The 16560-nt window shown below is 29.6% G+C and overlaps 1 protein-coding gene across 2 annotated transcripts in view; it reads right to left on the reverse strand.

Moving 5' to 3' along the window:
- The window catches only part of gish (casein kinase I gish), a 75688-nt gene that overhangs the window by 45589 nt on the left and 13539 nt on the right, over nucleotides 1-16560 (reverse strand). For both annotated transcript variants that reach the window (XM_035356898.2, XM_035356897.2), the window contains exons 2-3: nucleotides 10754-10794; nucleotides 1904-1973 (exon numbers count right to left, since the gene is read on the reverse strand). In XM_035356898.2, coding sequence (XP_035212789.1) covers nucleotides 1904-1973; nucleotides 10754-10794 — 111 coding nt within the window. The remainder of the gene's footprint in view (nucleotides 1-1903; nucleotides 1974-10753; nucleotides 10795-16560) is intronic.

A 16560-nucleotide genomic window follows, 5' to 3' on the forward strand; every position in this document is an offset into this window, starting at 1 on the left:
TTATGTCTGTTTATAGAATTAAAGATAAAGTATTATCACATAAAACGAAGCAACTTAAGTTTACATTGAAAGAAATGTTTAATAAAGTAAACAAATAAATATTAAGCTTTTTTTTGTAAATTTTGATACCCTTTAGATCATAATTGTTCTTTATTTCATAAATTACGGTTTCATATTTTTAATTTTATAATTTCTGTATGCCATCTTACCAGATTTAAACTGATGATCTATAATCCAGAAAAATTGATAATCCGGAATCGCCGAAGTCCAGACGAGTCCCGATTAACGACTTTTGACTGTATAGCACTGTTTTAATATAGGTATTTTGACACAAAATTTCTGAAATGGTATGCCAATTTTTTTCTATATTTCGATTTAATTCTTCAACTCAAATTATGACAAATTGCCAAGTTTTGTAAAAATTGCCCAACTAGCTTTTTAAAAATTAGCTCCTGAATGTTAATTGAATTTGATGTATATTTATTAATCTCTCTTTTTTTTATTAAACTTACTTGATTTCTTCCTCCAGAATTCGAAATTTAGGCTTAATCCAAATATAATTTGCATATTTTTTAAATTTATTTAAAAATTTGTATTTTTAAATATTTTTTATAAATTTTTTAAACAATTTTTGTATTATAACCTACAAAATTTTTAATATCATCTTAAAGAAGGTGTAATTAATTCTAAGCATATCTGCAAAAAATTAAGAGTTTTTATTCAAAATTTCCTAAGATACACATGAATTTACATTTTGGTACGTTCTGAAATTTGGTGTATTTAATATAAGGGATAATAACGAAAATGTGATTTACACACTTTGTAAAAATTATTTGAAAGAATGAACAATAGACCATTTTTCCTCTTGTGCATCAATGAAAAAAATTAAAGTTAGGTTACTATAAATTAGGAATTCTGCCATGTGAATTATTCTTGGTGCAAACTGGAAAAAAAAAAAAAAAAAAAAAAAAAAAAAAAAAAAGCGCCAAGATAAATTTTTAAATTTCTTCATAAAAAATTTCAAAACTTAATATCTGGCATAAAGAGTCATAGAATCGCAATATGGGAAAAAAATGATATGCTATTTCAGAAAAAGTCCAATTTTGTATCAAAATACCTATGTTGGAATGATGCTATATATAAATCTAATATATATCCTAAGTCACGCTTTCGGGATGTGAAAAATGAAATTTGAATTTCGTCAATTGAACCAGTGATATGGAACTGTCCCCCCTTTTTTTGTGCAGTGTACCAGTAATCTTATGTATCAATGCTACCCATTATCAAAAAAATATATTATTACATACGCATACGCATATACACTTCTTAAAAACTCCAAGCCTTTTTAATAGAAATTTATCATTCATAACACATTAAATTTCTCAAAAAATAGTAAGAAATTCAACTGTGTTAAAGAATAATGAATGGAAAAAAACTACTCAAATTTTACAAACTATAATTTAAATAATCTGTTTAAATTTAGGCAAAATCTTCACTTAGATATCTTAGAATCAAGTTCTATAACTGATATCCTGACAAAATACTGATATTGAGCTCTTTCTTCAAGTAGTATTTTAATAAGTATTTTTAATTTTAAGTTAATTATAAGTATTAAGTTTTTAATTTAATTTCATAAAATGGTCAAACGTTTCCTATACCCATTCTACAAAATTCTCAACTTAAACAGTTCTAATATTTTAAACATACCAATTTTTATACTGTGACACTTTAAAAAAAGGAAAGGAGATAAAAAGAAAAACATGGACTGCAAACAGAAAACATTCACGCTACTAATTTCGCATAGAAAACATCTTTTCACTAAATTACTAATACAGAATATAAAAGTAATTTTCATTCTATCCAAAACTATCCATATTTATTTAAAGAAAACCATTTTCCTTACCTTGGTTACCAAGTAATTTGTAAAACCTATATTCTAAATGTAACTGAGGAGCTTTCGATTTCATGGACTCCTGTAAAGAAATGAAATTATATTATGTACAGAAAACTATAATTAATCTGAAAGTTAAATACTTTTAACACGATCATTTCTGTCTTGTAAATAATTGTACATACAGTGAAAACTACCACAGCAACAACATCTCAGAATGACTAATGTTTCAAAAAACATAAATAAAATTGAATATTGAGCATGATTACAATCCACCTCCACAAACTAGAATTACATGACCATGTCTTAGAAGGTTTCATTCATAAAAAAAAAATAAATAAAAATCTCAAAATACAGATACGAATTGTTATTTAATCTAACTCTAGGTAGAAGTGTGCAGGACATCAGGATTTCACCATTTGTTGTACATATGTAGTGCTACTGCACTGTATAGCCGGATGCTTGCTGGTTAGGTCTAACCCATTGGTCATTAAGCAATTCACCAAGAGAGAGTTGCCCATGTAAATGATGGCCATGCAGCAAATGGAGTGACCTAATTACTCCTTCAAGCAAAGACAAAGAAAACATATCAAGCCAAGTCTTACATACAGGTTGAACCTGCATCACTGATTTCAGACTAGCAGTCAGCTTCCCTTAACTAATATACCATTCAGAATGGTAAAGCATTAAATTATATATATGTATACAGATTTTAACAAACATTCTCTATTCATAAAAAGCAAATTTAAAGTTAACTAAATTTTAAATGAAACTGAATTACAAATAAATGATTAATTATTGCTGCGAACTAATCTACAATATTTAAATTCTGAGAGCATACGTAAATCAAGTGCAAGTATCTAAATCTATGAATATATAATACATGTATAATATATAATTCTAATAAATTTTTTAATCCTAAAAATTTATTAAAATGCATAAGTGAATAATTGTTGAGCAGAAGCAATAGTGGTTTAGAAAATACTAATTTTTAAATCTAAAATATTCATGGTTTTAATTCAATTTCTGTTTCCTGAAGATGGTATATGAACAGTTTTCTAACTATAAATTATTGGTTTATTAATTTGCAGCTTTAGTGCAGGTCACAGGCATCTTAATTTACTTATTACTTTTATTTAGAATTTATATTCTAACTAAATGGCAGCTTTAAGCACTATTTTAATGCCAGCATCAATATACTTACTTTTATTTAGAATTTATATTCTAACTAAATGGCAGCTTTAAGCACTATTTTAATGCCAGCATCAATATACTATCTCCAAGAAACTTTCAAACATTTTATCGCCAATTTAAGGCTAAACTCTCTTAAACAGAAAACAATATTTTTCATGATACCTTCCAACAACTAAACACAATTGCATTTCCAGTCATTTTGTTTTAAATTTTAGCAGGTATACAAGTTAATTTCTTTCCTGGGTTTGACCTTTAAAAAATCTTCTTTTAAATAACTCATTTTAAGAATTTTGATCTTCTTTTGATTTTGAATTACTTTTTAAATATTAAAAAATATATAACTTTTGTTATTACCTTTGTATTTGAGTTTGAAAATGAGAGTATCAGGGATATATCTTCAAAAGTAAGCATACCTTTTAGTTATTTCCAGTTTGGTTTAGCTGTGTTCTTAGTAAACAATTTAAATTTATGTGTATATATATATATATATAACTATAAAAAACAAAAACTATGAAGCCATAACCCAAAAATGCGGTACTTGCATATTAACACAATCCAGCTTAGAAGTCACCAAATTTTCAGAATCTGCCAAACTCTGGCAACCATGTGCATAACCGTTCTTCTGGCAACCACACTCATATCAATCCTTTATTCAACCAATGTTGCCATTTTCGTATGCATTCTTTCACGTTGTATTCCAAGTTCTAAATATTTTTATGAACAAATTGCGATATTTTTTGCCTTAAAATAGTTTCAAAATACGAGCTTGTGGAATTTGCCAGAAGTGGAAGGTACTGCTATAAAATTTTAGGAGAAATACATAATTTTGGTTAAAATTTCTAAAGGAACAAGAAGAAATGTGTTTTCTAGATAGCCACTGTTGCTGAGGTTTATGAAAGCAGTCTCCGATGTTTTTTTTTAAGCAAAAGTTCTCCGATGTTTTTTAAAGCAAAAATAGACTGCTGTGTACATCCGATTTTTCTTAAAGCAAAAATACTCTCCCGTGTACTTCAGGAGAAGAATAGCACAAAAAATGACAATGATTTGAAGAAGTACATAAGTGTTTTATTTTTTGGTACTTTGCCGTTTTGCTGGTGCAGGCGATAAAGTCGCTAATAATGATACAACTGATGCCAAGCGGAATATCCTCGCTGGTAACCTTTTACACCTCATTTTCAAAACAAGTGACAGCCATTTCTTATCATATTGATTGTTTCATTCAATACTGGTATAGAATTACATAGAATTTTTACCAAAGAGTTCAATTTTATACCCTAAGGCCATTCGCAGTAATTAAGTCAATTAGGATGCAATCACGCTACTCACCCAAAAGCGAAAATACAGAAAAGGCAAAGTGAAGGGTTAAATTCATCATTCCTAATGAGAATGCACTAGCAAAGTAAAGCACTGTGGTTTTATATAATTTCTGAGTAAGCTATTTGTACGAATTGAAATAACTCTTGCATTTAAACTTGTATTCCAAATTAAGATTTAATTTGAAATTAATGTAGATAATTATTGAGAGAATTAGATTTTAGTAGCGTAGTCTATGTGAGATGAGATCACATGGGGTCACGTGATATGAACCGGCGAATCAGGATTTTGAACCATAAAAAGCATAGCAAGTTCTTAAATTAATGTCCTTTTACAAACTTATTGTCTTTATTTATTGGCTTTTTACAAAATTTTTAAACGATATTAAAATGTTTATGCCTTTAAAATAAAAAATTCTTAGAACTAACATTTGTTAACATTTTTTATGCATATACTGTATGCTGTCGCCAATAAAGTCTGCTTGGCGAGATTTGTGCTGGCAAAACGAAAAAGTACGTACTTTTTTAATGTATAACCATAATCGTTATTTAATAATTAAAATTTGCATTTTAAATTGCTAAAGTATATTTTCTTTTCATATATTGATAATTTTACCGACTTATGCTAAACATCAATAGTTTGGGAATCTTTCGAAAAAAAAAGGGGGGGACACGAAAACCACCAATTTGCACTCAAATGAGTAGCTTCTGCCCTTTCACTTGTAAAAAATTGCCAAATTGTGTCAAGGTGGTTGCATTAATACATAAATACCCAAAAAGTTAGAGAAACAAAACAGGCAATGAATGAAAGTAGGACCACATCACTTGGTCTCAAAGGATTATTATTCTAAGAATGCTCTGGCATTTTGTAATCTAGTATTTCGTAAAAAATGGAGAAGATTAATTACAATTTTCTACAGCAGATTCACTCCTTTTTGCACAACATTTTTAAAGTTTAGAAAATTTACAGTAACAAAATTAATAATATAAACAAGTAAACACTTTAGAAATTATTTCTTTTTGATGAAAGTAATTTGTTTCAGTAAATCAAAATACAAGTTCTATTAAACAAAACTCAACTAGATAAAAATGCAAGTTCCATATAATTTTAATTAAAAAAAATACACATTTAATTGCACAGAAAAAGCAGTTCCTGATAATCCAATATTTAAAAGTGATCAATGTTATTTTTAGAAATATTAAACGCAAACTTATTCAAGAAAATAAGAAACAATATTGCATCTATTATTGTTTCTTGGCATCCATTGCAACAAGCACATAAAAAGTTAAAAAGGTCAAGAATAAAGTTGAAATGAAAAATTAGCAAAGGAACTGAAATATCAGATTTGAAACAAAATTTTTGAAAAGGTTTATTACCTTAAGATAGTATTATGTAACACATCAAAAATTATTTAAAAAATCTTAATTTGCAAAACCTACTATCTACAAAAAATTTTCAAAACAATAAAAGTGCTAAAAATATCAACAAATTCAAGATTTTTCATCAAACATACTTTATTTATTTAATTTATATTTTCCCCCATCCACGAATGACTAAATTTATAAAGAATTTCTAAACCTTGAACTCTCAATATTAAAGTGAATCAGTTCATCCAAAAATTCATACTGATAAGACAGCTGCTGATATGCTGTAATATATCAATTATATCAACGTTTGATGATGCAGCATTATTTGTTGATTTTTCAAAATGCCATTTCCTGAATTACCAAATGACTGATTCTTGGAATGAAAAGTTAACATAAGAAAACTTGTATGCAATTACTCATGTCAGAGTTTCATTTCTTTATATTTTTTTTTACTATCTGTGGTTAACAGCATATTTCTTTTCAGAGAGTGTTTCACTTTTACAAAAATTCGTGCCAAAAAAAAAAAAAAATTATTTCAATTCAGATTCATTTTATAAGCAAAGAAGAAATTAAGTTTGAAAAATTCAACCAGAATTCAGGAAAATTCTGAAAATCCTATTATAGTACGATGATGCTTCACAATGCAAGTTACACTACACAAAAGATGCATGTTTCTGTGAATCTCTTATCCCAACCGCCTCTCTAGAAGCCTCCAATAATTCACAATCTTCCTAAAAAATTGGATAAAAGATTGACTTATTAAACTAACGCCCTACATGCAGTTGGAAAGGTTGCCCAGATGCTGAGGCAAAAGACACACGACATAAAATTTGTGTAGTCTGATAACAAAACATCGTGAAGATCACCGCTGTAAAGCACAATGCGAGTCTATTTGGAATAAATAAAAAAAGTACACCATGAAACATGAGTTAACTCTTAATAACTATATTTGACAAATTTTCGATGATCGATTAACTCTGAGTAACTAGGCAAACGGTTAATGACGTCTGACTGAAAAAAAGGAACTTTTGAACTCCAAAAGTTTTTCATACAACAGTATAAACACAGGGCTGTGGAGTCGGAGTTAGAATCGGGTAGATTTTGGGATAAAAAGAGTCGGAGCTGGAGTCGCTGAAAGTAGGTCGACTCCGACTCCAGTTTTCGTTGGACAGTCTGAATTTGAAATGAAATTTAAATGAATTGAAAAAATTAATGGCAGGCTGAGTTATTATTTTTATTTAAACTGTGTACATTAATAAATAGTTATTTTCCGTTTTATTGACCTATTAATAAATAAATATAAGGGAGGATGGATGTGATATTTGCCATTAGTGATTAAACTGATTCATTTAGTTACAAATCTCACTGGTAAATTTAGGTAAGCAGCAATAGCAGCAAGAACTCCTAAAATTGATGCCCTTCTTAGGAATCGAGCAGGAAAAGGAGCAATTATTGATCAAGTAACGCGATAAGGAAGTACATATTTGATGAAAATGAGGTTGTTAGAATTAAGAACTTTTAGAAGACGTAGATAACCCTAATGTTTCACTAACAGAAAAGCTGTAGAATGATCTTGCAGAATTGGAAACTCTTCTTCCTACACCGTATATAGCCACAAAAAAGCTGCAATCTCAAGAATTGACAGAAGACAAGAATGGAAGAATGTGATGTTTATTCTTTCTGAAATGGAGGGTTTATTGCAGAAGGAATCATTTCTTCAATGAATAAAAGAGAAACTAGTTTGCTAGACAATGAGATCTTGCTGGGTTCAATATATGGAGATCAGAAACACCGAATTTTCTTGGATGACGAACAAATTAAAAAGGCAAAGAAAGTCATCTATGAACTTTCATTAAGAATGAAATTATTCTCAGAACAATCGAATCAGGACAGTCAAACTGCAGACATTGCAATTGAGTCTCTATCATCCTTTTCCATTGATGAATTAGATTTTGAGAAAATTTTCTAGATAATATTGAAACGGCTAAGAAATGAAAAATAAAAAATAATGAAAATAAAAAACAGGAGCCTTTAGATATAAAAATGAAAAAATATAAACAAGATTTCTACATGCCTTTGAAGAAATAGAGAAATATGATTGCGCTTGCTTGCAAGAAACCTCTTTTAGAGCTTGTAAAAAATCTCTCCTGAAAAGTTAAAAGAAGTAGCCCTAACAGTAACAGCTCTTACTCCTACTCAAATTAATGTGGAAAGACTCTTCTCATCTCTTAAGTTTATCAAATCAGATCTACGGGCCCTCACAAAGAAAATTTTGTCGAAGCTATACTGTTTCTTAGAAATAACTAATGCCAGTTTTTCCATTTCATAATAAATGCTAATTAATATAAATAATTTGCTATGCCATCAATTTTTTTTTTCTTTAGCATCTATTACTTCTTTTATTAAAAAAATCTGATGTGTATACCACGACTTCCTTGTACGAAATATTAAATTATACAGTCAAAAGTCGTTAATTCGGACACCCATAATCCGGAATGATCTATAATCCAGACCTCAAAAGCTAAAAACTTTCTGCGCATGCGCCGCATTGACACACGCGCATAGGCGTTTATGCGTGCACGTAAGACCTCTTATGACTGCGCATATGCGTGCGCACAAGCGCAGAATACGTTTTCGCGTGCGCGTTTTATGTATAACGAACGGTATAAGCTAAAATTATCTATTTTAGTTAATGTTGATGATTGCGTTGTTCCTTAATTTTTGAATTGGATCCAGCTTATTATTTTTTGCAGACTCTAAGAGCAATACTATAAAAGTAAACTTGAACTTTTGATTATGTCAAATAGAATTTCCCAATCTGGAGCTCCAAAAGGATCGTACAAAACGAAAGTATGTTTCGATGTCCATCAAACAAAAAGTGGAATTGCTGCAAAAAATGGATAAAGACATGAATGTGACAGAGAGGTTAGTGAAAACGAAAAAATTTCGATTAACAAGTTAGTCGGTATTCTCGGCACAGCAATTAACAGGACTTGAACAGCGGAACTTTGTGACTGAACAAGAAATTATGTCTGTTTATAGAATTAAAGAGAAAGTATTATCACATAAAACGAAGCAACTTAAACAACTTACATTGAAAGAAATGTTTAATAAAGTAAACAAATAAATATTAAGCTTTTTTTTGTAAATTTTGATACCCTTTAGATCATAATTGTTCTTTATTTCATAAATTATGGTTTCATATTTTTAATTTTAGAATTTCTGCATGCCATCATACGCGATTTAAACTGATAATCTATAATCCGGAAAAATCGATAATCTGGAATCGCCGAAGTCCCGAGTCCGGATTAACGACTTTTGACTGTACGCATTTTTTTTTTTTTTTCATTTCATTTAAACTTATTGGATTGAATTAAATCTACTTTGTCGACAGTGCATAAACCACTATAGAATAAATGCACTCTTTAAAATTCACTATATTTGTTTGCCATAGCGACAGTCTGGCGCTAGGTTTGCTTAATATTTCGTTCATATTATAACTCAGAATGCACAAAATTTATATCATTTGAAGAATTATCTTATCGTTGCCACATGTTCTACTCAAATACTATAACAAAGCTAGAACGATGTGTACAAGAAATTAAGCAAACAAAACAAAAAAGAAACAGTTTTTCACAGACGATTTAGTATTTCTCATTCAATTAATTCAGTTCTCGCTTCGCGACAAGGCAAAAACACATAAAAACTCAAAATACCTGTATTAAAAATTACAAAGTAAATCTTAAACACTTATTTCCTCAAAAAAATTCCAGAAAGCATTAAGCATGATTTAATTCGCAATAATAAATGAAGGCGTTATCTTTGTTGTTACGATGCTAAGTTTCTCTAAATTGGCAACAAATCCGCTACACTGCTGTTTCAAATGTAAACAAGCAATGGCCGCCATCAAAAAAATTATTAGGCTTAGCGGCACTTAAACAACTTTTAAATTGTTGATAATTGTTCAAATATTGCTTCCAGATTTACGTAAGGCATAAAAACCTTAACCGGAAAATAAGAGCAACATAACTCAATCATTTTTAAAGCAAAAAATGCACAATTTACAAACATATCAGAGTAACGAAACTGAGATCACTGAGGCGAGTAAGAGTGTGTATAAATATATTTATATACATTTGGTGTGGCCGATTGCAACCAAAATACGAGGTGCACAACTACATGTTATAGCAGTCCTATATATAAAATTTCAACATTTTGAGGCTACTCGTTTTTGAGTTATGCGAGATACGTACGTACGTTCGTACAGACGCCATGAAAAATTCTCTTCAGAATTCATTTTAAAGCAGTTTTATAATTTTTTTGGAAAAAAGGAATCTTTTATTCTGTCCTTACGTACAGATGTCACGAAAAAACATCGTTAAATTGCATTCGATAGTGGTCAAAATGGATATTTTTGTTGAAATATGCTGCCTGAAACTTTTCGTGATTGCAATACTTTCTTAAAAATAAGCTGTAACCCATGTGTATATGTTTACACACACATATATATATGAGGGAGCCAGAGTTGAATAATAAATAATGTATATTCTATATTTTTTCAACTATGTTTTGTCAAATAAATGTATTTCTACACTTATTTTAAGTAGAGTTTCATTCAAAGTTTCATATTCTTATTAAAGTTATGTTTATAATTTTTTTTTTATCATTATATCTTGATAAATGATAATCCAGTACAATGGATAATTTGGCATTATTAAAATACCGGACATACAGGATTATCAAACTTTTATCATTTTTATCCAAATTAATGATGCCTAGCTTTTCAGTAATGTCAACAATATTTATGCTTTAGCGAACTTTGTGATTAACCCATAATTGTTCATTTATTACAGTTAAAGGCAAAGAAAGTTTAATATATGTTTTTAAAGCAATGCATTATTATATAATTAAATAAAAATAACTTAAATTAGCATCAATCATGCATTATAAATTAACGATTAAATTGAGTGGAAAAAATATTACTTACCAACTTTATAGCTACATGTTCATTGTTGTACAAGTTTTTACCTGAAAAAAAAAATTATTTCAGGCTTTTAATGAAGAATCTTAAATGTATGTAAATCTTTATTAGAATATTTAACTGTGTAATCTAAATAATACATGCTGAAATAGCAATACAAATATTAGAAGACCTAACAGGCTTAGTTTTATGTCTCCCCCAACCCATGGTAATTAAAATTTTAAATAGTTACATAAAAAATTATGAAATCATTGGCGATTTTTGAGAATATTTATGAAATCATAGCAGACTTTGAATGGAAATGCTTGTTTGGGTACCTTTACATCTATATCAGCAATGCACCCAGTGTCACTTTTTATTTACATTCTTCTTTTCAATGCAAGATATGCATACTTTTCAATTTTTTGAATTGTTGTTCTCCCCATGTACACAGCAATCTGATTTTGCTACAAAAAATAAATTGAATATTGCACAAAATTCTAATATGCAAAGGAAAACAGAAGCGCTTGATGCATTTAAGCAAGCGAGATTACAATCTATGTATGCATAAAGCCAAGTCCAAAATTTCACTGAAGGTGAAAAACTGCAGTTTGTAGTTCATCGCTATGCTAAAATGCTGAAATTCCCATTGAAGGTATCATAATCTGCAGTCAAATTGAAGTCAAGTCCAAAGAAGTAAATAAGCCATCTGAGAGGATGCTACATGCATACCTGGTTGCCATATAAATACTTTTGGCAGCATCGTGGGTTGCCACATAAATACCTTTTATTGATACAGTGCACTGCTTCATAATTTTTCACAGCTTTTCAGTAAAGATGCTGATAATCAGAAAATAACCATTTTTTTCCCTTCCAAAATAGTCATGTTTCAATTATTAAACTTACAATTAGCTATCCAAAACAGCAGTTAAAAAATTAAAAGTATGATAACTTGTAGAAATATGAAATATTTACTATATTATCTACTGATTTTTAAAGATCATCAAAAAATTTCCTTGAAACATGAATATTTCATGCCGATAATGCAATGAATTCTTATTTTTAAAGTTCAAGAATTACTACATTGTGAACATGTTAGTTTTCTGCCATTAAGACAAGCATATTATTTTTTTGACAAAAATTAAAATTTCTATGCTATATCTGGTACACAACTAATCCTCTTTCATCTTCACACAACATAAAATGATTTCAGCAGATTGCATTATACATGCTGCTTCAAAGAACATGGAAATTGGACAGTAAATACTAATCACACAATTACAGAAAAGTCTATTTATGAAATCATTTGAGCAGTAAGGGTTACTTTGTGAGCTGTTCTACAATTAATCTTATTATTTTGAGTTTCTGTTCACATATCTCAATCTTCATCAATTCCTTAAAACTTTCTCCCTCAGAGCATAAATGCTAAGAACTATTGTATAGTTAAATAGATCCTGCTGCTATTATTTACAATGATCTAGATCAGAGGTTCCCAACCCTATGCCTGCAGGCACCATGGCTCCCGCCGACTGTTTAATGTGTCCCCGCTTCTGTGCGATCATAATAAAAATATTTTAGTTTTTAATAAAATTCTATGTGAAAGTTTTCTCATTTTTAATGAAATAGAAATTGCGTCCATCACAGATACCAGCGAAATGCAATCAATCTACTTTTTTATGTTCATGTATTATTCAAGTAACTCTATCCAACTATAAATTCACACTGAAAAAGTAAATGGTGCCCGCCATCCAACAGATATTCTAGAATATGCTGTTAGTAAAAAAAAAGTTGGGGACCTCTGATCAAGATCTTGGGTCTTTTAACATACACTTTGTGCTCAGTTAAGAGATATCATTTGATCCTACATTTACAAATGCATTTGGATCCAAGTTAGGCTAAAAACGTATCTAGCAAATGCTCTTTCACTTGCTAGAGTTGGAACTAACACTTTCCAAGTGGAAGTGTTACTTATTTAAGCTTCAAATTCTCATTTTAGTTAGCAAAATATATACTCTCTGTATGAAATGCATGCCAAATTTGTTTTATCACTTACATCCAGAAACAAATTAGGCAGTAAGTATCTGGAAGCCTAATGATACAAACACTAAAATAAACAATACTTTCTTTGAACCTTCCACTTTATTAATTATGCAAATAGGCCAGAAGTACAAAGCAAAATTACAGATTCCACACAATAGACTAAACAAGCTAGAGAATTTATTTGTTTTCAACTTTGTTTTTGATTTAAAATGTCTTCAAACTTGGAAGTTTTCAAATAAATTATTTAGCACAGGAAAGCTATTAGCTTTTAGAAGTTCCATCAGTTGAAAAATCTATAAAATATTCCAGTTTTACACAGACTTGAAGGAAACAACAGAAAATACCATACAACCAGATATTTTCAAACAAGAAATGGAACCAATATTTCCAATATGCCTGTCAGCTTATTTTTAATGTTTAAAAAATGATTAAAAGAAAATTTCACTTTTAAAAATTGTGAAGAAAATAAAACCACTTCATTAATAAAAGTAATATTTGTCAAAAAGAATATTCATCATGACTGCTTCATATGTTAAAAATATAACTGTTTATGATAAAATATAAATAAACCTATAAATCTCTCAAATAACTTAAAAACGTTAGATATATGTCCAGTTTTAAATTTCAACAAATACATATTTATTTTTTTTACTATTTTAATTTATGTGGTGCATTTAAATACATGGAGAACAGCCACAAAAAATTACTGATTAGATATCTAGCATGCATTTGATTATTTTCACAAAACTGGTACTGAAATAAAAAAAAGTTGCCAATTTCTTTTGACTCTACAAATTTTATAATGAAAATAAAAATTACTCTACTTTTCACTCTTGCCTATCAGCAAGAATGGCAAGTACAAAGCACTTTCGTTTATTGTGTACCCTTAAAAACAAGTTAATATTTAATCATTTACATATTTAAAATTAAATTTTGCAAAATAATAATAATAATAATGCGAGATTAAACCTACTGAGTTTTCTCTCTCAAAAGAAAATCTTTTCTAGTGACGACAGTAATCAAATAATCCTCTTATACAGTACAAAGTCCGTAATCCAGACACCTCGGGACTTCCGCGATTCCGGATTAGGGTTTTTTCCAGATTACAGATCATCAATTTAAATCTGGTAAGTAGTCATGTAAAATTAAAAATATGAAACCATAATTTATGAAATAAAGAGCAATTATGATCTAAAGGGTATCAAAATTTACCAAAAAAAATGCTTAATATTTATTTGTTTACTTTATGAAACATTTCTTTCAATGTAAGTTGTTTTAAGTTGCTTCGTTTTTTGTGTTAATACTTTCTCTTTTTCTCTCTTCTATAAACAGTATCTCTTCTTTTCATGCCCATGTGCACATTAAACGTGCATGCGTATATGTTTATGCATATGCATAAAGTTTGTAGCTTTGAGGTCCAGATTATGGACATCCAGATTAAAGACTTTGGTACTGTATACATGCTAGCCTTTTTTCTTTCTTTGTTGTCGTAGCGAGATTTGTATAAAATTCAACTATGAATTACCTTACTTTTACTGAGTTTTTAATTTTGCAGTATTAGTTGATGATTTTTATATACAAATTTTTCATTTCTCAAAATATTCACTGTAAGTACTCAGAAGTCTTCATCTTTTTCTTCCCCATGTGATGTTTACCTGCAAATTATGCTCAGCAATGCTACTGTACAGTAATTATGCATCAATGGTTGCATACTTTATCATATCATGCAAAGGATTTTCACACAATCTTTTATGTTTACTCTTTCTCATAAATGTCTTAGGACATTTACATTTTAACTTTTCTTCTAGTAAAAATCTATTCAATTTTAGGATTCTACAAAGAGAGATGCGAAGCTTTATTTTCAACAACATAGAATCATTAACTGGAAAAAGCACTTCAAAACTGGCCACAACATAAAATTGTATTAGAAATCAGTTATCTCGCATATACCCAAGAAAAATAAGAATGTTCTACTACTTTCAACTATGCATAATGATGACGCAATAAACTCATCTAAGGAGAATAGAAAAAAAAAAACTGAAATAATAACTTTCTACCATTTATCTAAAGTAGAAGTTGATGTTGTAGACAAAATTGCCGCCACATAGTCAACTGCTAGGAAATCTAATCGTTGGCCTATGGCAATATTTTTCGCACTGTTGAAGGTTGCTGCAATAAATGCTCGAATTATTTTGTTATGTACTAAGAAACCACCTACTGAACATCAAACGAGGTGATAATTTTTGAAATACAGTCAAAAGTCGTTAATTCGGACACCCATAATCCGGAACGAGCTATAATCCAAGCTAAAAACTTTTTGCACATGTGCCGCGTTGACACATGCGCATAGGCTTTTACGCGTGCGCGTAAGACCTCTTACGACTGCGCATATGCGTGTGCGCAAGCGCAGAATACGTTTTCGCGTGCGCGTTTTATGTATAACGAACGGTATAAGCTAAAATTATCTAATAATCTATTTCAGTTAATGTTGATGATTGCGTTGTTCCTTAATTTTCGAATTGGATCCGGCTTATTATTTTTTGCAGACTGTAAGAGCAATACTATAAAAGTAAACTTGAACTTTCGATTATGTCAAATAGAATTTCCGAATCTGGAGCTCCCAAAGGATCGTACAAAACGAAAGTATGTTTCGATGTCCATCAAACAAAAAGTGGAATTGCTGCAAAAAATGGATAAAGACATGAAGAATGTGACAGAGAGGTTAGTGAAAACGAAAAAATTTCGATTGGCAAGTTAGTCGGTATTCTCGGCACAGCAATTAACGGGACTTGAACAGCGGAACTTTGTAACTGAACAAAAAAATTATGTCTGTTTATAGAATTAAAGAGAAAGTATTATCACATAAAACGAAGCAACTTAAACAACTTACATTGAAAGAAATGTTTAATAAAGTAAACAAATAAATATTAAGCTTTTTTTTGTAAATTTTGATACCCTTTAGATCATAATTATTCTTTATTTCATAAATTACGGTTTCATATTTTTAATTTTAGAATTTCTGCATGCCATTTTACGCGATTTAAACTGATGATCTATAATCCGGAATCGCCGAAGTCCCGACGAGTCTGGATTAACGACTTTTGACTGTATTTGGAATTTCAATTTGCAGAAGAATGCAAGAAAAATAGAAGCCAACAAGTGATGCTTCCATGAAACTTAAAACGAAAACTAGGATCCAACGAAAACATCGCACCACCTACAAAGTAATATCTAAAAGATGTGCTGAATGCCCTAATAGAAAAGACAGAAAAACAGAATTTTTTTGTGAAAGTTGTGACAAACATATATGTTACATACAGTGTAAAAAAATATGCAAAATAAATGTAAGTCGCATGATTAACTAGTTTTACAACTGTAGTCTTCTTTCTAAATTTCTTTTTTACCTTTCATGCACAGATTTTGTGATAGAAAATATAATGAAACACACTTGGGTATGACATACCCTGCACGAGTAACACCATTCATTTTTCTCATTCAGGTACTGCCGGGTTAATATAGATGCAGAGTGATTCAGAACACACTATTATAAAATTTAAGAGATGCTAGAGCAAACTACAATAAATAATTTGTATCTAAGAATGCATGGGCATAACTAACACATTGTGGATTAAACCCAAGGAAAAGAATATGAAAAGAAACAAATTTACATGTCCATTGACAACATCATTTACATGAGTTTCTTTACAGCAGAGTTTATAATAATTGTGCAAAATTACATTCATCAACAATAATAATTTATGTTTGGCAGCATGTAACAGACAGCAGACAGTTTG

Source organism: Stegodyphus dumicola, chromosome 6 (assembly GCF_044657685.1).
Source record: "Stegodyphus dumicola isolate Sdum_Otavi_A_Nest chromosome 6, ASM4465768v1".
NCBI classification, from domain to species: Eukaryota; Metazoa; Arthropoda; class Arachnida; order Araneae; family Eresidae; genus Stegodyphus; species Stegodyphus dumicola.